Source organism: Sciurus vulgaris (genome assembly GCF_902686455.1).
Source record: "Sciurus vulgaris genome assembly, chromosome: 18".
NCBI lineage: Eukaryota > Metazoa > Chordata > Mammalia > Rodentia > Sciuridae > Sciurus > Sciurus vulgaris.
In genome coordinates, this window is record NC_136479.1 from 15,025,310 (window position 1) to 15,051,817 (window position 26,508).

At 45.4% G+C, this 26,508-nt stretch overlaps 1 protein-coding gene across 3 annotated transcripts in view; it reads left to right on the plus strand.

Moving 5' to 3' along the window:
• The window catches only part of ACSM1 (acyl-CoA synthetase medium chain family member 1), a 50,079-nt gene that overhangs the window by 19,524 nt on the left and 4,047 nt on the right, over positions 1 to 26,508 (plus strand). For 2 of the 3 annotated variants that reach the window (XM_079120886.1, XM_079120887.1), the window contains 9 exons: positions 1,687 to 1,925; positions 7,292 to 7,502; positions 11,950 to 12,157; positions 13,665 to 13,805; positions 15,942 to 16,101; positions 18,467 to 18,546; positions 20,727 to 20,850; positions 22,374 to 22,454; positions 22,909 to 23,010. In XM_079120886.1, the coding sequence (XP_078977012.1) occupies positions 1,734 to 1,925; positions 7,292 to 7,502; positions 11,950 to 12,157; positions 13,665 to 13,805; positions 15,942 to 16,101; positions 18,467 to 18,546; positions 20,727 to 20,850; positions 22,374 to 22,454; positions 22,909 to 23,010 (1,299 nt within the window). In that variant the 5' untranslated portion in view covers positions 1,687 to 1,733. Of the gene's footprint in view, positions 1 to 1,635; positions 1,926 to 7,291; positions 7,503 to 11,949; positions 12,158 to 13,664; positions 13,806 to 15,941; positions 16,102 to 18,466; positions 18,547 to 20,726; positions 20,851 to 22,373; positions 22,455 to 22,908; positions 23,011 to 26,508 lie in introns of all 3 variants that reach the window. The other variant, XM_079120885.1, reaches the window with a different exon arrangement.

Genomic DNA, 26,508 nt, shown 5'->3' on the forward strand with positions numbered 1-26,508 from the left:
CAATTTGCCTTGCAACTTTGGGGGAAGGCCTGTCCTTCCTGGGATGTTAGCCTAGACCAGGGATTTAAAGCTCAACTGTCAACAGGGGTTGAGCAGCTAAGGTTAGCAAGGAGCAAGGTGCCACAAAATAAGACAGTTCTCATCTCCAGCCCATTGGTGCCCAGTGTTGCTGGCCATGACTGGTCTTATTGATTTACTCTACAAAGCTATTGTCCAAGCGGATTATTGTCAAAACTGAGGGAAGGTGGCATTGTGAGTGACAAAGTGCTTGAATCTCAAAACGGTTTGCCAAGAGGCAAACATTTGTTCAGTCAACATTTTCATGGATAGATTAAGATGTTGCACTGTAGCCCATAAATATGCAAGATTATTATTTGTTGATTTAGAATAAAAATTTGAAAAACAACTCAGAAGGGTCTATTCTATAAAGACCCTGTGCCTAGGGTCTATACCCTTCAATATACTCACTCCTACAATAAAATTAAAGACCACTGGAGTCTTTAAGTCAACAATCTAGTTGTCATCTTCACTTAGTCCATCTCAACCAGTCTTTAAAATCTAAAGGGTACTTCCAAACACATCGTCTCTGAAATAAAGGATTTTCTAACAGCATAGAATAACAATAAAAACATGTTCATGGAAAGGTAGATTCTAACTTAGGCAAATTTTTTTTTATTCAAAATTCAAGGAGAACCTGAATAAAGGAGAGTTCTACTCCAGGTGGGAAACATACTTTCAGGCTCCAAAAGGGCAAACAGGTTTCCTTGCATGTGTTAACTCTGATGGGCGGGGAATGGCTGCCCAGGAGATCATCCTAGGGCAGATCTTGTGTGCACATCCAAGTCCAGTACAGAAGGGGCTATGATACTAGCAACTCCTTCCCTGAGGATGGTGTGTCAGAATCCACATGGTTCCAAATGGCAGAAAGCCAGTCTCAGGCAAAGGGGAAATTCTTGGCTCACAGAATACACAAGAGGAGCAGAGGCTGAGGGGCCTCTCAGGAGCAATAGACAGCAGGGATTTGAATGCCTCCAGAATTCTTGCTACCCTCATGTTCATCCCTCTAAACATAAGCTTCCCTCTGTCCACATGACAGGAATCATAGCCACAGTTACCCAAATATGCATTTTGGGGCTTCCCCTAGTGAGAGTCAGCCATGTCTACTCTTTGAGACCAAATACACACACAGACACACACACACTTGGAGACCTGGAGAAGGATTCTGATCAACCCAGATTGGGATAATAAAATCATTAGGAATGACTAGTTAACCCTAACCCTAACCCGTTAATCAGGAAATGGGAAGACATGGCAGTTTCTATGGGAACCCCCAACTAAACATGGTGGGAAGACTGGTCTCTGAAATAAAGATAACCTGGAGTATCCAACTTCCAAAATGACCAGTTTCTACCACAGAGAGAATGGCTGGCCACGTGGTTGCCTTCCTTGACTTAAATCCATGGAGAAGGCTGCCATGAATGTGCACCAACAGTGTAGCACTTTGTGCCCCATGGCTCCTCAGCTGGGAAGATAAATCCCCACCTAAATCAATAAGCTGTGCCTTCCAGACTCTGGTGAGCTGAAGCAAAGCTTTAACTCTAGCAATGAACTGAGGAACATGCATCCGTTTTGCAGAAAAGTTTCCTGCTGCATGACCACTCTGTAAGGTATCTCTTCCCAGCGCAGGAGGTGACTTGTGAATTCTGTGTCCGGTTCCTGAGGACCACTCCACTATGCAGTGGATGATGAGACTTCGGGGCCTCTGGGGCATCCACAAATCCTTCCACAGCTTCCACCCTGCCCCTCGGAAACTGTGCTGCCAATCTTCATCAGGAGTTAGAGTCCCAAAGTGGAACGATCATGATACGCCTGAGGAGTTTAACTTCGCAAGCTACGTGCTGGACTACTGGGCTCAAATGGAGAAGGTAAGAGGGCATCATGATGTGGGTGGAGAGAGGGGTGACTTCAATGGCCTAATCTTGTTTTTATTAGGCTAAGAGGCACAGAATCAAGGACAACTCCTTCCTCAATGTATCAGTGTAGCAGTGAATCTTACACTTCAGGGTTCAACTCCCAGCCTGGCTGTCTCCTCACTTCTCTGAGCTTCAGTGGTTTCATCTGTGAGACGGGGATAGACTCACTGTTAAATTTAGTTAAAGAATAGGTAAAAGTATCTGGTACACAGTGATCCAAAACTGGGACCAAGGGCAAAGTGCTAATCACAAACCTGAGCTCTCTAGTACAACTAATGGGACAGCAGTCTAATTTTATCAAACCTGGGCTTGACTTTAGGAGTGGGATAGCCCACCTGATGTGTACCTGACATCTGACACTTTGACCTAAGTCAAGTTATTCATCTTCCTATGAGGGTGGCAATTCTAACCAAAATCCTTTGTTTGAACAATTTACTCAAGTGTGGCCTTAGGGTGTGTCCAGAGAAACTAGTCCCTGTGGCCTCCAGAATATTCCTGTCTGCAGAAATCCTCTAGCGCATGGTTTGTCTTTTCCTAAGACACAGATCCAGAGAAAAATATTTATGCCACTAGACGTTAGAGTAGAAAATGGGTGGTGTGTCCAGCTACTGTCTCAGTCGAGGTGTGAAAATTCACCCAGAACTCATCTTTGTACGAAGAGAGAATTCACCTGAGATGGAGTTGGAGGTGATAAAAGTTTAATGATCCCCATAAACATGCATTCGTACATTGTTATTCAAGGCTAATACGCCCTCTGAAATGACTTTCTCTCCACCCTTTTCTTCCTTCCTCTAAATTTTCATGATAACCCTATATATCCATTTTCCTAGTTGTGCTAGGGAGAAGGGATGGATTGCTGAAAGACCAAAGAAGAAACCCGGAGATGGTATATGAGATATAAGGTTAATTAAAAACTGCTTTCAGGGATGGTCCCAAAGTGATGGGCTAGATAAGTCACACCCCCATCCCTCGCAGGGCTTTGTACAGTGTTGTCTGCCTGGATGAGCACTAATCCTCTCCACGGTTCTGTTTCATACCAGTTGCTACAGGGAGAGGGATTTTACAGGTTAGGCTACATACACAGTGATATCATTAGTTTAATTCCAAGGACTAGTTTGTCCTGACATCTGTGTAAGAATGCAGTTTCTACAGATGACCCAAATTTGCTCTAGATTCTAGTGCATGAGAGACAGAACCAGCGTCCCTCATGATAATACTTACCTGGACATTCCAATCTACGCTTGCTCTCATTGTTCCCTTGGCTTGGCTAAGTTCTCAGAGGTGGAAAGAGGCATTTCAGGGACATGATATTTACTGTCTTCGTTTCTTTCAAGGATGACACAAACCACTCCCCAAAATAAAACCTTTCCATTACAGAGAACATTTTTTTATATTTCATGTCAATCTTTTTTTTTTTTTTTAAACAGTACTGGGGATCGAACTCAGCACCTTGTGCTTGCGAGGCAAGCACTCTACCAGCTGAGCTATCTCCCCAGCCCTCATGTCAACCATTTTATGAGCAGTTATTGTCCTCATCTTTCACATGAGGAAACTGAGGCTTCCAGGACTTAAATAACCTGCTGGTGTAGGAGCAGAATTTGGTTTCAGGCTGACTGCTTCCATAATCCATTATTTAACTAAGTCTCAAAATCTGATGAGGTCAAACACCTCCACCTTCAGAGCATAAATTGACTTTCCACATTGCCTAAACCAGAAATCTGGTTAAGAACTTTTGAACATGAAATGTACTGGAAAGCAAAAAGCAACGGAATCACCTTTTCCCTGGTTAGCTCCATACAGTTCTGGTTAATAAGTTCATGCACCAACCTGTGGATTTAACAACCAAGTAAATATTCCCCAGAGAATGGCATCTTTATTGGGCTTCGTAACATCATTATCAGTCATTGCCAATTTCTTCATACCTCTGAATCTGTCTCACTCCCAGCATCCCACTGGTATTCATTCTCAAAATATCTCTGAGCTCTTTTTCTGTTTTATCAGTTGCCTTGATCATGATCAGTAACTTAGACTCATTCAGCAACTCTCTCTAGAGACTTGCACGGTCCCTAACATACTGGCTGCTCACTGCACTTATAGAATGAATTAATTTTGGCACATGCCTTACTGCTACTCCTGGAAAAAAGTCCTCACTGGCTTCCTGAACCTCTCCTTACAAACTAACAAGCATCACACAGAAACTGATCCATGACCTCAACAACGACACTGCCAAACCATTAGAGTGTAGTATTTATTTTGACTCATTTTTTTCAACACGTTTGAATTATAAAATGTAAGGTAGAAATCCAACCATTTCAGGTGAAATCTTCTGATTTTTTTAGTCTTGGCCAAGAATCCCTTATAAAACAAACAGCAAAAAGTAGCTTGTAAGCTGGACAACATTGTCTGTGAGTTAAAGTTACTCACTGAGTCCACCAATTTGTAACCGATGGTTGTTCTTGGAAATTTAAATCCTATATTATTATAATATCCTAGGATAATAAGCTCAATTTCAATTCATTTCTGGAGCAGCATCCAAATTTATTCATGAGCGATCCTATTCATGTCAACATTTATTCATTCTGTTTCTTATTAACTTTATTCATTCATTCATCGAAGATTTGATGGACACCTAAGTTCTACCCAGAACAATTCTAATAACTGGAAACATCTTTGTTATTTGCTTTCTTCACATCTCTGAGCTTTTTGGTCCTTGTTTCCTCTCTTACTGCCTCCTTATTTAGTTGATCTTTGATAGTGACACATTTTTATTTCTTTTTCATTTCCTTTTTAATATCTATAAACTATAGATATTTTCTTTGTGGCTACCAAGAGGATTACACAGAACATCCTGTGCGTCTAACAATCTATTTAAAAATGATAACAACTGAATTTCAGTCACATACAAAAATTCTAATCCTTTACAGTTTTTTCCCCACCCACTTTATGTTGTCACAAATGACATCCTTATATAGTATGTACCCATTAGCACAAATTTAGAATATTTTATGCCTTATATTTCTAGTAGTATAAAGTTACAAGCCCAAATTATAATAATGCTGATTATTTTATTTGAACATTAACTATCTTTATAAAAAAAACTTTTCATGTTTTCATATTTCACATTTTCCCTAAAAGGCATCAAGAAAATAATTAATGAAATGTGAAGGAAAAATGAGGTTGTCTGTTTGATCCATAATTTAGGATCTCATAGGGCAACTCTAGTGGTAATAAATTTCGTCAATTTTTGTTTATCTGAGAATATACTAATTTCTCCCTTAGTTTTGAAGAACAGCTTTGCTGGGTATAGAATTCTTGGTTGACAAGGATTTTTTTTTTAAGCACTACCTTCTGGCATGCAAGTTTTCTGCTGAGAAATTCACTGAAATTTTTCTTGAGGATCTCTTGTACGCAATGAATCATAGTGAATTGCTTTCCTTTAACTGCTTTCAAGATTATCTATTTGCCTCTGGCTTTTCTGTTTTAATTATAATGTGTCTAATTATGGTTCTCTTTGGGCTTATCCTACTTAGAGATGTTGAGCCTCGTATTTGCATGCCTAGGTCTTTCCTCAAATTTGGGAAGTTTGGGCCTTACTTCTTCAAATAAGCTCAATGTACCTTCCTCTGTGTGTTCTCCTTCTGGGACTCCCAAAATGTGTATATTATTCTACTTGGTTGTGTTCCATAAGTTCCTTAAACTCTGTTCATTTGTTGTTGTTCTCTTTTCTTTTTGCTCCTCAAATTCAATAATATCAAATGATCTGTCTTCAACTTTACTATGCTTTCTTCTACTTGTTGGTGTCTTCTGGTGAACACTTCTAGTGAATTTTAAAATCAGTTACTGAATTTCATTTAGTTCTTTTTTTAAAAAATAACTTACTCCCCTTTGTTGATGTTATCATTTGTTCCTCTACAGTTTTCCTGATTTTCCTTAGGAATTTGTCTGCGTTTTCTTTTGCTCTTTGTGTATATTTCAGACAGTTGTTTTAAAATCTTTGTCTAGGAACTGAAGCCTGTATTTCTGTAGGGTAAGTTTTTGGAGATTTACTTTGTTTCCTGGAATAGTCCATGCTTCCCTGCTCCTCTGTACACTCTGTGAGCATTTGGTGTGGAGGAAGACACTTGTCTCAGTCTTATACAGAGGAAAACCTTCACCAATCTACCAGCATGATGGATTAAGGTCATCTCAGGCCTTTTAAGAAAGTTGCCTTCCCAGGGCCTGTTTATGTGTTCCTCCTCCCCCAAATTTTCCCATTTACCTGCCAGTTTTTAAATGTCCTAATGGCCCTAAACACCCTATCCTCAATTCTTCTCAGGATCTTTGATGTCCAATTGTGTATCTCTGTCCATTATCTCTTGTCCTCCATTTTCACACACCATAGTACTTGCTGCTACTTTCAGAGATCTGCAATCCGATACTCAAACTCTGCTGTTCCTTTAAATCAGGTAGGACAGATCAATTCCCCAGGCCAAAGCAAAATATTGCAAACAAGTTACATTCCTTCTGTCCTGAGAGAGGAGTCAGGAATTGGGGGGTTTACCCTTAACTGCAGTGTACCACACCAAGTATGGGGAGGGGGCAAAGATAAACAAAAACAGCAGAAACCTTTCTACATCTTAACTGTTTTTTTTTTTTTTTTTTTCTTGCTGTGGGCATCTGCTCGATTGCTAAAGATTCTTGACTAATTTCTAGAGCTCCCAGAAGCTATATTAGTAAATCTGTCATTATTTACTTGAAGTTTCTGAGGAAACAAGACCCTGGAGCCTCTTAGTTTTCTAACTTGCTGTCCTAGCTGCTAGAAGTAGCTTAATTTTTTAAAAATCCCAAAATATTTAGCAATTAAGTTTACCTCTTTTGTTTTAGTTTGTTCTGATAATAATATTTATTGAGCACCTACTTTGTGCCACACACTCTTATGTGTATTTTTCTCATTAAATATCTCATTTAAACTCAACCACCTTCTAGGAAATATTATTATTCCCATTCCATAGATGTGACAATGAGGCTTGGAGAGAAATCCACCATCCAGATGGGACTAATAGAGAAACATGAAGAAATGGAATCTTAAATCTTCAATAGGAGACATGAAGGCTATTCATGGCCTTAAGTGATCTGAGGGGGAGGTGGTTACAGAAGGGCAGAAGTTGGTTGGGTTTCACCTCACCTCCCAACTTCTCTTGATTCCTTAAATGTCAAAAATGGGATCTCAGTCCTTGAGCTATGCTCGCACTGCAATGTGACTGTGACAGTGGATTGTCCAAAGAAATGACCGTTTCCTTTAAAGCAGGAAGTAACGCATGGTGTACCATCTTGACTAGGAGGGCAAGAGAGGTTCCGAAATCGCCCTGTGGTGGATGAACAGCCAAGGAGAGGAAGTGAAGTGGAGCTTCAGAGAGTTGACAGAGTTAACCCGCCGCACAGCCAACGTCTTCACGCAGGCCTGTGGCCTGCAGCAGGGGGATTATCTGGCCTTGATTCTGCCTCGAGTGCCTGAGTGGTGGCTGGTGACCGTGGGCTGCATCCGGACAGGTCAGTGACTCCAGGGACCTGAGTGGTCCTCGGGACACCCTAGAGCCAGTCGGTCCTGGGATTTTAGGTGCTGCATACCCAGCCTGGCACAGATGCAGCTCTGAAGCTTCAGCCTCTGTCCTCTTGCTGGAACCACAGACCAGGCTCCTGGCCTCGGGCAAGTCATGGTTCGATTTGAGACAAAATGCCTTCTCTTCCCACATTCTTTCTTCACGTCTGTCTCTTTCTCACTCTCCCTCACAAGTACTCCTACTCGTTCTTACTTGCTTCCTCTCTCCCACATTCATTAATACCATAATTCTCTCTCACATTCTCACATTCAGACACACACTTTCCCTTGCACAGTCTCAGTTTAAAGATTGATCAATTGTTGTGGGCTGGGGAGATAGCTCAGTGGGTAGAGTGCTTGCCTTGCACGCACGAGGCCCTGGGTTCGATCCCCAGCACCGCAAAAAAAAAAAAAAAGATTGATCGATTGTTAACATTTTTCCATATTTGAGCGCCCTTCTCTCTCTCTGTCTCTCTCATTGAAACATATAAGAATTGGTTGTGAACATTGTGACACCTACAAACACCAAGCAAATATTTATAACACAGGAGAATGCATCTGTTAAAATCCAAGCTATTCCCTTGACATAAGCACAATAGAGTTATCACGAGAGAGGAGTAACACCAACACAATTCAGTTACCTAACACACACATCCATAAAGTCGCTCAACTGTCCCAATAATATCCTTTATAGATATTGTTTCTTTAAGCCCAATGAAGAATCGTACCTTGTATTTAGTTGTCAGGTCTCTTTAGTTTCCTTTAATATAGAATGGTCCCCCAGCCCTTTCGGCATGACGATGACATTTTTAAAGAGTTCAAGGCCTCTTTTGTCTCCTCCTTCACGGTCATATTTAGTTTAAGCACTTTGGGTAAGGATAGTCCCAGGGAAGGCTGTGTCTTCCTCAGTGTGTACATCTTGATCATCTGTATTAATTATTAATGAACAAGGTGGTGTTCACCAGATTTTTTTTCTTTGCAGTAATCTGTATGAATGTCCTGTTCCCTAACAGAGTTTACACTGTGGCTGGAGTATCCATTGATAATTCTCAACTGAATTAAATGACATTATGGTGGTTTTATATGGGAGTTTCTATCCATATCATACCCTCTACATTTATTAGTTGGAATTATTCTGTAGAGAGTTCCCTTCCTCTTTTAATTACCTATACGTCTTTTATACATACAATGTAGAACCAACATGGGACTCATGGTTGCTTTTTCTGAGTCACCTCTCATTCCATTATGCAACACTCTTGTCATTCTCTCCTCTCTCTCTCTCTCTCTCTCTCTCTCTCTCTCTCTCTCTTTCCACAAGGTCATCGAAAATTAAGAATTAACAGTGGGCTGGGGCTGTAGCTCAGTGGTAGAGTGCTTGCCTAACACATGTGAGGCACTGGATTCCAACCTCAGCACCACATAAAAATAAATAAATAAAGGTATTGTTTCCATCTGCAACTAAAAAAAAAAAAATCTTTTTTTTTTTTAAATTAACAGTGAGGGCAGAGGAAATATAAAGCCAAGAAATGGTCCATGGGAAATCCAAGACTTGAACTGAGCCCTCTGGGATAAGCAGAATTGCAGAGGATTAAAGGGAAGGAACGGCATTCCAAGCATGAGCACAGCGTATGCAAAGGCGTAGAGTCAGGAGCAGCCCTAGATGAAGGACGGCCATTTTGAAATAAAGAAGAGCTGAGACAGAAAGAGAGAGGGTGACCCTTCAATGGACAGAAGGCACGGGTGTTGGTGCAGAGAAACGTGGGGGGAAAGTCAGAGCTTATGGAACTTGGGTGGCAGAGAGGTTCCTCACAGGACATCCAGTGGAGGGAAGGGAATTCTGCAGCGGTAGCCACAGGCTTCAACTCACTATTGGTACAGAAACAGAAGAGAAGGCAGAGAAGTTCAAAGACAGTGTGGCTAAACTCGGAATGAGAGAAAGAGAGGAAATTTGAGATGATATCCATGAACTGATAGAGAAAGGAGTGAGAGGATGAAGACAGGGCCCGGCACGCAGCTGATCCTGATGTTAGGGACACGATCCTATTCACAACTGTATCCCCAAATCTGGTATCAATTTGTGTAAAGTGAGCTCCATCTGTCCTCTGGATGGATCCATAGAGGGCAGAAAGTTTAGGGCAGGACTGACAATTTTTTTCTTTTTTTTTTTTCTTTTTTTTTTTTTGTAAACAAATGGGATACATGTTGTTTCTGTTTGCACATGGCGTAAAGGCATACCATTTGTGTAATCATAAATTTACATAGGGTAATGTTGTTTGATTCATTCTGTTATTTTTCCCCCTCCCCCCAGCCCTCTCACCCCTCTTTTCCCTCTATACAGTCCTTCCTTCCTTCATTCTTGCTGCCCTCCCTAACCCTAACTCTAACCCTAACACTAACCCCTCCCTCCCCCCATTATGTGTCGTCATCATCCACTTATTAGCGATATCATTCATCCTTAGGTTTTTTGAGATTGGCTTATCTCACTTAGCATGATATTCTCCAATTTCATCCATTTGCCTGCAAATGCCATAATTTTATCATTCTTTATGGCTGAATAATATTCCATTGTATATATATACCACAGTTTCTTTATCCATTCATCAATTGAAGGACATCTAGGTTGGTTCCACAATCTGGCTATTGTGAATTGAGCAGCTATGAACATTGATGTGGCTGTATCTCTGTAGTATGCTGATTTTTAAATCCTTTGGGTATAGGCCAAGGAGTGGGATAGCTGGGTCAAATGGTGGTTCCATTCCCAGTTTTCTAAGGAATCTCCACACTGCTTTCCAGAGTGGCTGCACTAATTTGCAGCCCCACCAGAAATGTATGAGTGTACCTTTCTCCCCACATCCTCGCCAACACTTGTTGTTGCTTGTATTCTTGATAATCGCCATTCTAATCGGGGTGAGATGGAATCTTAGGGTGGTTTTGATTTGCATTTCTCTTATTACTAAAGATGTTGAACATTTTTCCATATGTTTGTTGATTTGCTTGTAGATCTTCTTCTGTGAAGTATCTATTCATTTCCTTAGCCCATTTGTCGACTGGCTTATTTGTATTCTTGGTGTAGAGTTTTTTGAGTTCTTTATAGATTCTGGAAATTAGTGCTCTATCTGAAGTATGATTGGCAAAGATTTTCTCCCACTCTGTAGGCTCTTTCTTCACATTGCTGATAGTTTTCTTTGCTGAGAGAAAGTTTTTTAGTTTGAATCTATCCCAGTTATTGATTCTTGCTTTTATTTCTTGTGCTATGGGAGTCCTGTTGAGGAAGTCTGATCCTAAGCCGACATGTTGAAGATCTGGACCTACTTTTCCTTCTATAAGATGCAGGGTCTCTGGTCTGATTCCAAGGTCCTTAATCCATTTTGAGTTTAGTTTCGTGCATGGTGAGAGATATGGGTTTAGTTTCATTCTGTTGCATATGGATTTCCAATTCTCCCCGCACCATTTGTTGAAGAGGCTATCTTTTCTCCATTGCATATTTTTGGCACTTTTGTCTAGTATGAGAAAATTGTATTTATTTGGGTTTGTGTCCATGTCCCCTATTCTGTACCATTGATCTACCTTTCTATTTTGGTACCAATACCATGCCGTTTTTGTTACTATTGCTTTATAGTAGAGTTGAAGATCTGGTATTGCGATACCCCCTGCTTCACTCTTCCTGCTAAGGATTGCTCTAGCTATTCTGGGTTTCTTATTCTTCCAGATGAATTTCATAATTGCTTGCTCTATTTCTGTAAGGTATGTCATTGGGATTTTAATTGGGATTGCATTGAATCTGTATAGCACTTTAGGTAGTATGGCCATTTTGACAATATTAATTCTTCCTATCCAAGAACATGGGAGATCTTTCCATCTTCTAAGGTTTTCAATAATTTCTTTCTTTAGTGTTCTGTAGTTCTCATTGTAAAGGTCTTTCACCTCTTTTGTGAGATTGATTCCCAAGTATTTTATTTTTTTCGAGGCTATTGTGAATGGGGTAGTTTTCCTAATTATTGTTTCCAAAGATTCATCACTTATGTATAAAAATGCATTAGATTTATGTGCATTGATCTTATATCCTGCTACTTTACTGAATTCACTTATCAGTTCTAAAAGTTTTCTGGTGGAATTTCCTGGTTCCTCTAAGTATATAATCATATCATCAGCAAATAGGGATAGGACTGACAATTTTAACATGCAGATAATCCCTCAGAGATTTTGTTACAATGAAGATTTTGATTCAGTAAATTTGGCTCAGGATGTGAGATTCTGCATCCCAGGTGGTGCTGAAGCAAAGGACCTGTGGATAATACTGTGCACAGCACAAGCTCAGGGGATTTCTCTGCCGATGAGCCAGGCCTGAAGCAAATAGTCATGAAAGAACCTGAAACAAGCAGCTCCTTCTTACCCCAGGCATTGTCTTCATGCCCGGGACCACCCAGTTGACAGACAAGGACATCATGTACCGACTACAAGAATCTAAAGCCAAGGCCATTGTGACAACAGATACCCTTGCTCCCAAGGTGGACTCTGTGGCTTCTGAGTGCCCTGCTCTGAAAACCAAGCTCCTGGTGTCTGATCACAGCTGTGAAGGGTGGTTGGACTTTCGATCACTAATCAGGTGAGTTTCTGGTCTGATAAATACGGGTTCTGAACGTGGCATGGTGGGGGAAGTCCGTCCACTCCCAAGAGCTGGAAGACAAGCAGCCAGAGGTCAGAAGCTCACAAGGTTAGATGCCAGAAACTTTCTCTTGCGGCTAACTTAGTTATTTGCTATGTGATCCTGGGTTAGCGCTGCCCCTCTCTGGGTCTTGGCTACTTTATGTGTAAAATAAGTAACTTGAATCCCACGCTCCTCTCGTTAAAATACGCTCAGCCTGGATATATATAAAGGAGAGCTATAAAGAAAGAGGACTATTGTGTTACATATTCCTTGCAGATAGGGGATAGAAAAATCTTTTCAATAAAAATGCAAATGTGAAGAAGTTTAATGAAAGATAAAAATGGATTTTTGTAAGGTGAATCTTAAAGCTTCAAAACAAATCGAAATGCCTTTTCTGGCAGGCCTGAGGCTTCAAGAGCAAACACTGAATCTGCCAGGGACGGGGGGCCTGTAGGGACACCTTCTAGGAGACGTAGGGAAGAGGTGGGGATCGGAGAGACTCCTCTCTTCCCCTCCGACTTGGATTCTGCAAGCACTACGGCTATTCATGCTGGGTTGGTATCCTTGGAGAAACACCTTGGTTTCTAAGGCTTTTTATTTCAACCACAAAAGGCAAACATTTCAGCAGTGTAACAGTTACGTTGAAATCAGAGGATTAATGAAAATTAAGAAAACTCTTGGAAAATCACTCCAATTGGCCAGAGCCAGGAAGGTGCCATTTCCCGGTCAGTCCAGCAGGGCCAGGTCCCCTCCGTGGTGAGATCATGAGCAGTTTTCCGTGAGCTCTGCCGGAAGCTGCCATCTACAGTCCTGGCTGCCAGGAGCCTCTCAGCCAGGAGGGCCTGGGAGTCCCGGCAGACTGACGGAGCCGCAGGCTCCACCTGCCAGCCCCTGCCCATCCAGCCAGGGACGGCACACGGCCGGCACTCTCCGCTGCCCGCTCTCTCTCCCCTACTCCTCAACACCAGGGTCGCGGGGTTCCATTCCCACCAAGCTAGTCTGTGTGATCACAAGCTGGGCAGTGTGGCTAAGAGGCAGACTACAGCTCGGACTGTCTGGGTTGGAACTTGGCTCTGCCACTTGCTGGCTCTGTCTTCGGGCAAGTTCCTTATCTGCAGAGTGGGCATCCTGAGGGCAGGGCTCCCCCAGGGGTCTCCTGGGGACTGAGAGGGCACCTGTCTGCCAATCGCTCAGAGCATTTCCTGGAACAGAGCGAATACTATTGAAGTGTTCGCTAATTTTCTTAAAATCCCCTATATTTTCTCCATCCACCCCAAATTCCGAGTTTCCCTGTCCCTGTCACCCATACAGTCACTTTAATGACTGACACTGGCGGGGTCCGTTTCTCCCCCAGGGTTGCAAATCCCAGTTTCCTGAGTCCACGCTTCATGTTGGGCCTTTTTTTCCCCAGAAGATGGGAAAGGCAAGCTTGCCTTCTCTTCTCTCATCCTGAATCTCTTTGCAGGTCGGCATCCCCGAACCACACCTGTGTCAAGTCAAAGACTTCGGATCCAATGGTCATCTTCTTCACCAGTGGGACCACGGGGTTCCCCAAGATGGCGAAGCACAGCCATGGACTAGCCCTACGGTCCTGCCTCTCCTCCAGGTAGGAAGAGGGCACAGCTCAGAGGCTGGGTCCCAGGTCTGTGCCAGCTGTGTGCATGTGCAGGGTGGGCCTTGGGCTCTCTATCTGCCCCTCCATCCTGTGTCCCCGTCTGCCCTCCGCTTCAGACCTCTGAGGGTCCCAGAGGTGGAATCCTGGAATCCCGAATGTTGATGGAGACTCAATAATGAAGGAGACCCTTTGGGGTCCTGCCTGAGCTCCTTCACAGGAGCTGTGGAGGAGATGTGGTGGAGGCAGCAGGCATTCTGCAGGCCACACAAATGACAGGCCAGCCTGTCCCTGAAAACAGCTCCACAGTTTGGTGTGGAAAAGAGAAGGTTCTGGCAGTGTTACTTGAGGCCAGAGGGCCCCTCCTCTTCTCCATTTGGGGTAACTTGAACTTGGGGATTCCCAATCATGAAATACTTGGGAAGAAAATACCTGAACTAGCCTCACCAAGTCACTGCCCCTGACCTTGAACCAGGAGTGCATAGAACTGAAGCTCTAGCCTGGGGTTAATCATTCAGTCTGTTTTAAGCTGAGCCTGTCCCCCCACCTCTCCTCCTCTGCAGTTAGTAACCCTCTGATCAGAACACACTCGACTCATGTGTGTTCTGACTCATCCACCAGGACAAGGGGCAGCGATGGCTTCTTGTGGGCAGGGAGTGTTGGTGCTAATGGTAGCAACTGAGCACCAAGACCCCAGGAGGGGACAGAAGGGAAGGGTGTCAGTGCATTTGGACTAATACGTGCAACCACAGAGGGAGGAAAAGCGTTCTCAGGATTATATGATGAAATCTATAGAAAGCTTATTCATGAGCGGCAGAGACCTGAGAGTAGCGCTGGGCTACAGGACAAGGACCGATGGGAGCAGCTGGGAACCCAGCAAGGCCCAGGTTGGGCAGGCCTTGGGCCTCAGGTAGAGTCTGGGCCTCAGGAGGAGGCAGACAATGGGTGGGTGCTGATGGGATTTCAGGGAGGGAGAGATGTGATGGGATTTGTATTTTGAAGAAGCCTCTGTTGCTGCAGGACGGAGGAGGGGTTGGAAGGGAGGTGGGGAGGACCAGGTACCACCTCTTAGAATAGGCCAGAGAGGAGAGTGGCCTGGACCAGGGGCCATGAATGTGATGAGGTTAATACCCTCGAAATTTCAGGAGACAGAGTGGGCAGGCCCTGCTGGCTACTGCGGGAAAGAAGGGTGGGGTCAAGGTCGGCCTCCTGATTTGGGCTTGGACACTGATGCTGTTCACTGAAGTAGAGGTCACTGGAGGAGAATGAGCTCAGAAGAGGCCCGAGAGATCAGGATCTGGGCTTGGGGAGCCTGAGACACACCCCAGAAGAGGTGCTCACTGGGAAGCTGAGCTGAAGCTGAGAAGAGAGGCCCCCTCCCTCCGGATTTCCCTGGGGGCAGCACACTCCTGAGAGGGGCAGGAGGAGGACCTGTGGGTGGCTCATCAAAGCCCCTCCCTGCTAACAGAAAAGTTCCTAAAGCCACAGCCTGCTCAGGGGAGTGTTGCGCTTTCTCCAGGACCTGTGCACTCAGAGTCCGGCAGGTGCAGGAGGAGGGCAGAGAGGTGACAAACCTTCCCACCGCAGTTACTGCCATTTGGCTAATTGCTTCCTGTCCCTTGCCAAGGGGATGTGCTCTTTGGGTCTCTTCTCCCTCTCCCATTCTATGCCCCTTTGCAAATGACAGAAAGCCCAACCCATTCCCTTTTAACCAAAGAGTGAAGAAGAGGATTTATGCGCCCCACACATAGCTGGATAGACTCCAGATTGGGGTTCCCTCCGTCCCTCGGCTTGCTTCTGCTTTGCTGATGCTGTCCTCAGAAAGGCTCAGGTCTTATTGCTGAAAAATGCCCTCCACCATCGGCTGGTGGCGACCGATTCAGATCCAGGGAAAGAGAAACAGACTTCCTCCTGGCTCTCCTAGCAAGGGCCTTAAGGATCATTAGCACTGCACTAGTTAGGGTAGTGTGTGATTGGGCGGTCCACTTTGGGGACCCGTGGTGGGGTGCCCTGAAGCCCCATCTCATGCACTCAGTGAGAGGGCGATTCCCCAGCTGAAAAGCAGATGCCCCAGCCCTTGATCACACCCAGTGCTGATGGCACAGCTGAGCCCCTGCATTGTGGAGTTAGCAGGAAAGTGTTGCAGCTGAAGACCTCTGATGTCCTGTGGTGCATGTCAGACCCCGGCTGGATTCTGGCTGTCGTGGGGTGCCTGTTTGAACCATGGGCAGCAGGGTCTACGCTTTTCATCCACCACCTGCCCCAGATCGACCCCAAGGTCATTGTACAGGTAAGAAGACCAACCTTCTGGTATCAGAAACTCCAGAAGAAACCCATGTTTCTGGGTCAAAATCTGAACTCTGCTCAGAAATACTAAGCAAAGTTCATGGTCATAAGAGACCCCTGGTTCTGGGATCCTCGCAGGGTGGAACACTGAACCAGAGTCACTAGGTCAGATTGACATCAAAATGTCACCTGGGGCTGGGTGCTGTGGGGTCTGCCGGTAATCCCAGTGGCTCGGGAGGCTGAGGTGGAGGATCACGAGTTCCAACCAGCCTCAGAAACAGTGAGGCACTAAGCAAATCGGTGAGACCCTGTCTCTAAATAAAATACAAAAAATGGTTGAGGATTTTTTGAGCCAAAAAGTGGCTCCGTGGGTGAGTGCCTCTGAGTTCAAACCCTGGAACTCCCTTGCCCCAAAAAAATGTAGCCTGGAAGATAACCCTTTATCTGGGCCATTTTCCAGACCTGTAGATGAGATGTTATGAATATAAGACCCCAGAATAAACTTTTTGAGAAATTAAAGCAACCACAATCAGCCCACGTCTCCTGATCCTGGATCCTGGCTTTGCTAGGGCCAGGTAGCCGGTGTGTGTGTGTGTGTGTGTGTGTGTGTGTGTGTGTGTGTGTGTGTGTGTAAGTGTATGTGTGTGTGTGTGTGTGTTGCTACTCATCATAATAAAATGTCTGAAAACAAGTGCTTGTAATTGGCAGATCTAATTTCTTATCCCAACTATGAATTAATGGGTAAGTTAATTGTCAGTCCAGGCCCCAGTGCATTATCTGTAAGTTGGGGTTTTACGGATATCACTTCATAAAATCATCAGGGATATTAGTGGGATGATACTGGCAGTGTGTCCTGGGTTTAACCCTGAGGTTGGCACATAGAAAGAACTTTAAGTGAGAGCCTTCAGGGATGACATTTGAAGCCACCTGTCTGAGCTCCCTCCATGTGTGGCCCTTCATCAAAAAGTGCTCTTTGCAGATGCCCGCACACCCGTCCCTCCACCTCAGGGCCAGGCCTGTCCCTCTGCCTTCCATGATCCCCCGCTCCACACAGGGCTGCAGATCCTGCTCCTGCCCCTGCTGTCCTCTGAGGGGCCTCTGTCTACTCCTTCTTCACCAGAAAGCCTTTCCCCCTGAGGCTTATCCTCTCACTTTCCTGACCCCCTCCCTCAGTCCACGCACACGGTCAGCAGCCCCCTCCTAGGACACCTTCCCTTGACTTGATGGTGCTACACCTTGGATCAGTCCCCTCGTCCTCGCTGGACACCAGCTTCAACATAGAATGTCCTCTGCTTGCTAGGCTCACTCCTGACCTGTGTCCTCCATGTCCCGCCCCGCCTCCTTCTGAGCAGCCTCCTTGCCTCCCTTTCTTCAGCAAGCACGGCTGTGCCCCTGGTCCTGAAGACTGCACCGGGGGGTCTAGTCTTCTCTCCAGGCTCGTTCTCCACGTGTCCCCGCTGGTCCATCAAGTTCGGCTGATGGCCCTTCCAGCACCTCTGCCTGCACTTCTCGAGCCTCACACCATCCCCACAAGACATCTGCCTCTGCCTCCCATCACTGTCTGCTGCTGTTTGCACCCACGACTTAGAGCTGCACAAGCCACCCTGACCGCCAGGCCTGAGTTCTCTTCTGCCAGTGGAATTTTAATTCATGGAACAGGATTTAAATTCAGAGCGGGCAGCATCTGAAACCCGCATCCTCTTTTCTTGGCTGTGGCTCACTCTCTGAGCTCATCTCCACTCTGATCCGAAGCTCTCACGATCCCCCTCCCTAAGGAATCATGGCGAATATCGGGCCCTTTAGAGCCCACATAATCCTGTTCCAACCAACCTCAGTCTTCCAAAGCTGACCTCTGACTCCTCCCGTCCAGAATAAGGAAGTGACGTCACTCGACTTGGCGGAAGCATTTCTTGGGCTCCTAAGACGGCTTCCTGGTAGTCCTCCCATCTCCATGAGCTTTCCCACTTCTCTGCCTGCAGACTCCTGCCCACTTGCTACTGTCCCTCCTGAGTGCCACCTCCTCCATCAGGGTCTGGCCACCCAACCACAAGGACTATTTCCCTCACTCTGTTCTTAGAGAACTCCTCCAAGTCTGTTATGACATCTGCCAGCTTCTGCCTTACCATTCAGTTCCTGCTTTCTTTCCTCTGTTAGTATCTGCTCTGTAATAGCTGGGATGTTACCTCACTCATTCTGTACCTCCCTGACAGCACCTGACAGGTGCCCTTTATGAAATTCATGCCCAATGCACACATATTGAAAGAATTACTGAATAAGTGGGCTCTCTAGAGGGGAGATCAGAACTAAAGTGATCATACTGGGTGATACTTTAACTGTAAAAATAAATTTCCTTCCTCCTCGTTTTCCAGATGTTGTTCAAATACCCCATCACCCAATTCCTGGCTGCACCAGGCATTTATCGAATGATTCTACAGCAGAAATTTGCCAAGTATGTAGAAGTGGTTGGTGACAATAATCTTTGAGTAGGATTTTTTAAGAAATCTGATGTGTCATGTCATGAAAGATTTTCCTTTGATTCTGGGAGGACTGTGTGTGTGTGTGTGTGTGTGTGTGTGTGTGTTGTGATGTTGGCAGTGAAAATAATCAATCAGCCTTGCTTAAATTAAAGCATGACCCAAAGACTCAAGAAAAATGCTCAGTAGCTTTGCATCTGTGTGGGTTTACTCAAATGTTTTTTGTTATGAAATGACAAACATTCAGAGAGCTTGCACAAGATGGAAAATCTGCAGATGAATCAACTGCTGAAAGGAAAATGCCTAGGAGTAGTCACCTAAATCATAAAAATAGAACATTGCCAGCACCCCAGAGGCATCCATCTGCCTCCTCCTCTCCCCTAAAGAAAACCACTGTCTAAATCTGCATGACATTCCCTTCCTTTCCTTTACAGTTTAAATGCTAAGGCAATATTCCATTTTCCATGCTTTTGAACTTCATGTCTATGATTTTACATTACTCTCTGATACCTTGCTTCTTTCTTCAGGATTGTTTCTAAGAGGTGTCTGTGTGGTTGCAAGTGGTTGTAGTTAATTTTCATTGCTGTGTAATATCCCATTTTATGAAAAACCACAATTTTTTTCTATCAGTCCTACCATTAGTGGAGATGTGGGTAGTTTTCACATAGGGGCTCTTGAAAATCAGTGCTCAATGAACTCTGGCACATGCACCCTGGTACATAGGACCATGCAATTCTGAAGAGTTTTTCTTGGAGAATTAGCAGGTCACACTGACGATACACACTACCATACTACTTAACAAAATATTAAACCAACCTATACTCCCAAGAAATGTAGGAGAGTTTCCATTGTTCCACATCCTTGCCAACACTAGTTATTATCAAAGTTACTTTAGCCAATCTGAGGAATGCAAAGCACTCTCTTATGTAATTTTAATTTTGCAAGTCCCTGTATTTGATGGCTAATTTTTAGCTAACCGGAAATCTGCAGTGTGAACCTCAGGGGCATTTGTCTATCTTTTAGACTCTGAAATTGAAACGGATATTTCAAAAATGATAGTTAACATATTCTGGACATGAGAGTTAAATTATCAAGGAGCTTACTGACGACCCTTCTAAAGCTAGCTGAATTACACTTGGTTTTATTCATCAAGCCTTGGTCCGCCTGAATTCTGTTTCACTGAATTTCAAAGCTCATGCATATCAGTTAATTTTTGCAACATTCCTCAGACCCGGGCCTTTGTTCAAAGCCAATAACATTTCATCAGTGCAAAATGAACCACTGCACCTGAAACTCTGCTCACTTCTGTCCCTTGGGCAAAGCCCAGAGGAGGAAGACTCTCAGTGGAGAGGCCCCGGTTCCTCCCTGCCTGCTGTGTCAGGAGAGGGGATGAGGGTGGAAAGTGGTGCACATGCTGCTACCTTCGCCCCCAGGAGCTGGCCGGGCACCGCCCACGCCAGGTGGGGCAGCCTCAATCACTTCCCCCTTTTTCTTTGGGGAATCCAGTCCTTCCTGGGCGATTGTTCTTGTATGCTTTGGAGAACTTCATGGGGAAGGAGAGGCCACATCTCACAATGAGCCTTCACATCAGACGTTTCTGTTCCCTCTCAAAGTCCCTGTCTCTGGGCTTCTGCTTTTCCTTCTGTTTCCTGTGATCCTTCTGTGTCTTCCTACACTCAGCCCAATCTTACCTGAGGCCCTAAGCAGAGCATGTCCAACCCCAGACTTTCATTTCCCACCTAGAAATACAAAAACCCTTCAGTCGGGAAGCCCAGCCCTCGCTGAAGACAGCACGGTGTCCTCTCACCCCAGTGTGTCCCTTGGGTCATGTCCACACCTTCAGCTGCATGGAATGCTCCCCTAAGGTGAATTCCAATGAACGCAGCTTCCTCCCTCCCTGAGTGCAAACTGAATCTGAATTTCCCTGATTAACCAGGAGCTCAGGACCACCCACCCATCTCATGCCAGGAGAGTTCTCAGGGGCTGACAGGAAGGGGGAGACCTCCACTTGGCCTTGACCTCACTACAAGGGCCAGAGGTTGAACAGGAAAGTCAGGAAGTAGGAGGAGGGAGGACCCAGGCGACACAGCCGTCACCTCCTAGGGCACTGGGCCTGGGGCAGCGTGTTCAAGCTGACTCTGCTGCCTTCCGCTAGCCTCAGGTTCCCCACCCTGGAGCACTGCAGTACTGGCGGGGAGGCCCTGCTGCCCGAGGAGCATGAGCAGTGGAGGCAGCAGACGGGCCTGTCGCTCCATGAGCTCTACGGACAGTCAGAAACGGTAGGCGGGCAGGCCCCCGGGCCACTTGGGTGTGCTGGGCCACTGGGCTTGGGAGGCTGCCGGTCCTATGGAGTGTCAGGCTCAGCCCCGCTGAGTGCCCAGCGTTGCTCAGAGCCAGCAGGAGGCTCCAGGGCTCAAAGCTGCTTTGCCTCGAGTCAATTGACAGAGGATCGTTCACGGCTGAAGACACATCGAGGGACCACCATGCTGCGAACTGATGGGCCAAGCCTTAGAAAGGGATCTAAGGACATTTGCCCCTGTGCCTGTGATGATCAGCTCAGGGACCCAGGGGGCGGTGGGTCAGGAGGACCTCTCCACCAACATGGAGACCACCGCCAGGAGGGCCTGCCAACTCCACCATCTGTCCCTTCCCAGGTGGCCACATGCAGAGGCAGGGGGAGCCGGCTCAGGTCCTCTTTGGGTGGTTAGGGTGACACAGCTTTGAGTGTGGAAAGCTTCAGGTGTGGATGAGGGACCGGAGACTCTCTGTGTAGACTAAGTACAAACACACTGGGCGTGAGCCTCGTGTGTCCCTGGCCACCCACCAGGGGGTGGGATCATTTGTGGTATTGTGCAACCTTGACCCTCCCAGGCTTCATCAGCGACAGTGGGGGTGGCTGCCCCTCTTCCGTCACATTCCTGATCCATTCCTGATGCTGCATGAACCCGCTATCCCTCCAGCTACCGGAGAGAGGACTCCATCTCAGGCCCTGTGACAAACTGGAAAACCACGTTCCTTCATACCAATTCAACGTATCTGTCTGACTCTTTTTTCTTTCCTCTTGGAAGGAAAAAATTACTTGATTGGTTGTTTTCCAAACCTGAAAAGGAAACGCTAAGACTCTGGGCCTGAAGAGTAGCTCGCAGCTTCTGCTTGGACATGGGGAGGGTGAGAGAGACGACAGGCTTCATCCACGACCTCAGTCCCTTTGCATCCAGCGTTTGCCATAATAACTGGTGGCTCTTCCTCCAAGCACTGCCCCCATCCACACAGCGGGTCCACACAGCTGCAGTGCGGGCAGTGCCAGGCTGTGGAGAAAGAGCTTCCCTCCTCTGCCAGGAGCTCAGCCCCAGGTGTGGGTCCCAGCCCTGCCCAGGACAGGCTTCAGGACCATGACCCTGGCCTTCCACCATCTGAGTCTCAGTCTCCCCTCTCAGGAATGGCCATCATAATGGCCGGCTTGCCAGATTGCAGTCGGGTGAAGGGAGTGTGCCCAGCGCTGGCCACAGTGCCCAGCCCCAGCACAGGCTCACCCCTTTGCTTCTCTCTTGACCCCTCACTGGCCACTGTCAACCTCACACCTAGGACAGAGCCAGTCCATGCTGGTGTCGCTGAGCAGAGTCTGGTCAGAGCCCTGAGCACAGAGTCTGGACCCCTGGCTTCCCGACAAGGGCTCCTTGTGCAGCATTGATTGACATCTGTGCAGGCGGGCGGGGGCCTGGGCCATGTTGTGTGAATTCTGCTGCTTTGTGACTGGCCTGGCCTCTTCGGCTGTCCTCAGTCCTCTCTCTTTTGTGAACAGGGATTGACTTGCGGAGTCTCCCAGGGAATGAGCATCAAGCTGGGCTCCATGGGGAAGGCCATCTCGCCCTTCGACATCCAGGTCTGGTTCTCAGGTCTCTGGCAGGGCACAGTGAGGGCCCAGCTGGCGTTGGACCCTCGTGTGACAGCAGGTGGCAGAACCAGCCCTGCTTCCCTGCCCGGTGTCCCCTCCCCATCGCTGTCCTTTCCATTTCCCATGGAGGCTTCAGTTGAGAGCTACAACTAACGCAGTCCCGACTGGCAGCCGGAGGCCTCACATAGCCCTCCAAGGAGTGTGGAGGCTTTTCCCACCAAGCGGTGCCAAGGACACATGGCTGGTGTGGAACACATAGACCCTGCACTCGGATTCCACAGTTGCTCATTTCAAAGACTCCGAAAGTCTTATTTTATATTCTGACACGGTTCCTCCATCACTATCCCCATTTTTTTCTTGGTGTCCCATAGAAGAGCCAGGCAATGCTCAGGTAGGGGCGCACGAGTCTCGCTTGGTGGGATTCACAGGCTTCTTGCTCCAGATCATCGACGACAAGGGCAACATCCTGCCCCCCAACACGGAAGGAAACATCGGCATCAGGATGAAGCCCACCAGACCCGCAGGCCTCTTCATCTGCTACGAGGTAATGGGACGTCGGGGACCCTGCCGGAACTCTGCCTCCTGAGCTTCTTCAGGTCATCCTCTGTTCGCTCCCTCTTGATGAAGTCCCTTTAAATGACCACCAAGGCTCCCAGTGCATTGCCACATCTCCTGGCCCTAACCCATCTGAGGCTCAAGGGGTAATGGCTGGGGCGAAGGAAGACTTGGTTCAGAACCACCAGTCATGTGACGCCCCACAAGTCCCTTTAGCCCTGTTCATTTTTTTCCCATCCTTTTTGCTTCTCAGACTTGATTTGTTTCCAGTTACTCTATTCCCAGTTCCCTGATTTTTTTTCTTGTGTCTTCTCTATTATGCTATTACACCTTCTAGTGGATTCTTTACTTCAGTTATCATACTTTTGAGCTCCTGAATTTCTCTTTTGGAAAGCAAAATCTTATCATTTCTCTCTCTTTTGATATTTTCATGCATATATCATTTTGCTGACTTCCTTTGATTCCTGCCTGTTTTACCCCCTTGGTTCTTTAAGCATATTTAAAATATCTAAGTTATCTACCTAGTAAAGACAATGGTGTGGGTGCCAGAGACAGTTTCTGTCCATTAACTTTATTCTTCCGGGTGAGCCATGTTTTCCTGCTTCTTTGTATGCCTGCGACTTTGTTCTTGCTGATGGTGGTGTTCAAAATTGGACCTGTCCTTGTTTTAGTGTGTTAATTCTAAATAACTCTGAAAATCATACTCTCTTTCTTCCCGACTGCTTTTTGCTGGATTCTGGTTAATCTAAGCCATCCCCTTGCATCAGCCCTCCAGGTATCAACGAGACAAATTAGGACATAAAAGTTCCCAAATAAGATCTGTTCTGCCCGCTGCAGTTGTAGGGGGAGAGAGGAAGAAACTGAGAACAGGCATGGCGAGACTATGTCTTCCGTGCTTGAGCAAGGGAGGGGCCATTGTAGTAAAAATGCCACCAGCTTTTCTACCATTTTGAAGATGGTTTTTCCTTGACCAGAAACTGCTCAGTTGTTGTAAATCTTTGACTACCTTCCAGAGCAACTACAAAGTCAGTTCAGACAGCTTCTGGGTTTCTTTTGGGTGGTTGGTTTGCTATTTGATGCTTCTGTGGAAGAACGAGAGCTTGCACCTTCTCCTCTGCCATTTTCCCCTCTACCTTGTTGGGAAAAGTAGCCAAGGTTAACAACCCCCTTGAGGGTCTTCAAGGTCCCTGTCAACCTGCAGGAGGGAAATGTGGACTCCACCCATCTTTATGAGGCAGGTGAGCGATTTTCTCCAGGAACTCAGAAGCCTTTCTTTTCTCCAAGGAAGGATTAGCTAGAGTTCACCTCCAAGAAACCCAGGTCCAAAGGGAGGGAAGAAATCCTTCCATGGATGTGTAAGGTCATCTTCTAGGTGTTAGGCTCAAGCACTACCTGAGAAGAGGGACACCAGAAAAGCTCATTCCCTTCAGGAAGGACCTGTCCTTCAGAGTGCATTGACCAAAGTATCAAAATAGAGTTCACTGCTCTGGAGCACTGTTCACTCCAGGGATCCGTGAACGGGAGTGGAATATTACCCTCAATGCAGTGTTTCCCAAGTTTCATTCATTTTTCTCCACATTCACTATTTTTTGTTAACTATGTTTTTATCTACTTTCCATGTCCTCAAATGCATTATTTCACTTTAAAATTTTTTTAAACAATTGGTCTAGTATTGTAAGTGGAAAACTATCGCTTGAAAATCGGAAGGCCATTATAACTATAATTAAATATTTTTAAAGAAATTGTCTTAGATTTTAGATGAATCCTGTTTCTGGTTAAAGCTCTGATCCCAAAGCTTACCTTGCTCTTGGTGTTTGCAGAACTTCTAAAAACATGTCAACTGCAAACCAAGAATCTCCTTGATAAAATCACAACAGTTGGAAGTGAATTCAAAAAAGACAAGCTCTCCTGGTTTTGCAATGTTTTCTCAGGTATCTCTTAAAATCATTTGGTGTCCCACAAGAGGGATTGCTTATGGATCAAGTGACTAAGCTATGAAGCAAGAACTAAATTCAAATATCATCTCTTTCCTTCATTTGTTGGTTGATTTTCAGCAAGTTACTGTGCCATTCTGAGTATGAGTTTCTTTTTCTATAAAATAAGCTTCAAAAAAAAAATTCTGACCTCACACAAAATCACATATACAAATGTTTGTAGCAGGTTTATTCATAATAGCCCCCAACTAAAAACAACATAGACACCCTCAGTGGGTGAATAGCTAAACAAACATTGAGGTACATTTGTAGTGTGGAATACTATTCAGCAATTTTAAAAAAATCAAACTATCGATGAACACAGCACTGTGGATGAATCTCCAAATAATTATACTGAGGGGAAAAGGCAATCCCAAATTGTTATATACTGCGAGTCCACTAATAAAATATTCTAGAAACAACACTGATGGAACTGGGGGACAGTCCGTCAAGTGAATTAACCCAAGGACAGAAAGACAAATACCACATGTTCTCTCTCACATGCGGAAGCTTAAAACCTCAATCTTCTAGAAGTAGAATAATGTCACTGGAGGATAGGAAGGGGAGAAGGGATGGAGAAGAGAGGGAGTTTGGATAAAAGGTACGAAAACAGTGAGGAGGAATGAGTCTAGGGTCCTACAGCACACTAGGGTGACTATAGCTACAACAATCTAGTATGTATTTTTTAAAGAACAAAAAGAGAGGAGTTCAAAATTTCTCAACACACAAAAAATGAAAATGTTTAAGGAGTTAGGAATGCTAATTATCCTGATTTGATCATTATTACATATTGTGTTCACGCACTGACTCTTCCCAATAACATGTCCAGTTATCCTGTGTCAATTTAAAACAACAGGGAGCAGGGTAGTGTTGCCAAGGGGATAGAGATGGGGAAAGAGGAGGGAGAGGGACTGGCAGGGAGGTGAATGTGGCAGTAGAAAGCTACCTGAGTTGTTCTGCTGGTGAACAGACCCATGCATGTAGCCAAATTACATGACTAAATATACTCACAGACCACACACCAAGGACTAGAAGAACTAGAAGAAATCAGAATGAGATCTGTGGATTCTATCAATGTCGGTATCCTTAATGGAACACTGAAAAATAGTCGTTTTTTTTTTTTGTAATTTTGAACATAATACTGAAATTTTAATCAATTTTATTTCCAACTACAATTGTAGTAAATAACAATATTCGACTTTTTGGTAGTTCATATATAATCACATGTGGGTACATAGCTGTAGGTATGAAAAATAGTTTTGCAAGGCGTTACCATGGGGGGACTAGATAAGGGGTACACAGGATCTCCTTGTCATGTTTCTTGAAACCGTATGCAGATCTACAATTATCTTCCAAGGAAAAGTTGACTTAAAAATATCACCCTTTTAGGGTGTCTGTGAGGATCACAGGAGAAGTATTGGGGAAGAAAATTCATGCAGTGAATGTTTATTGGCCCCTCTCATCTGTCCCAGTGCTGTGTGGATGCTATCAAGCAGGAAATAAAATAGACAGCA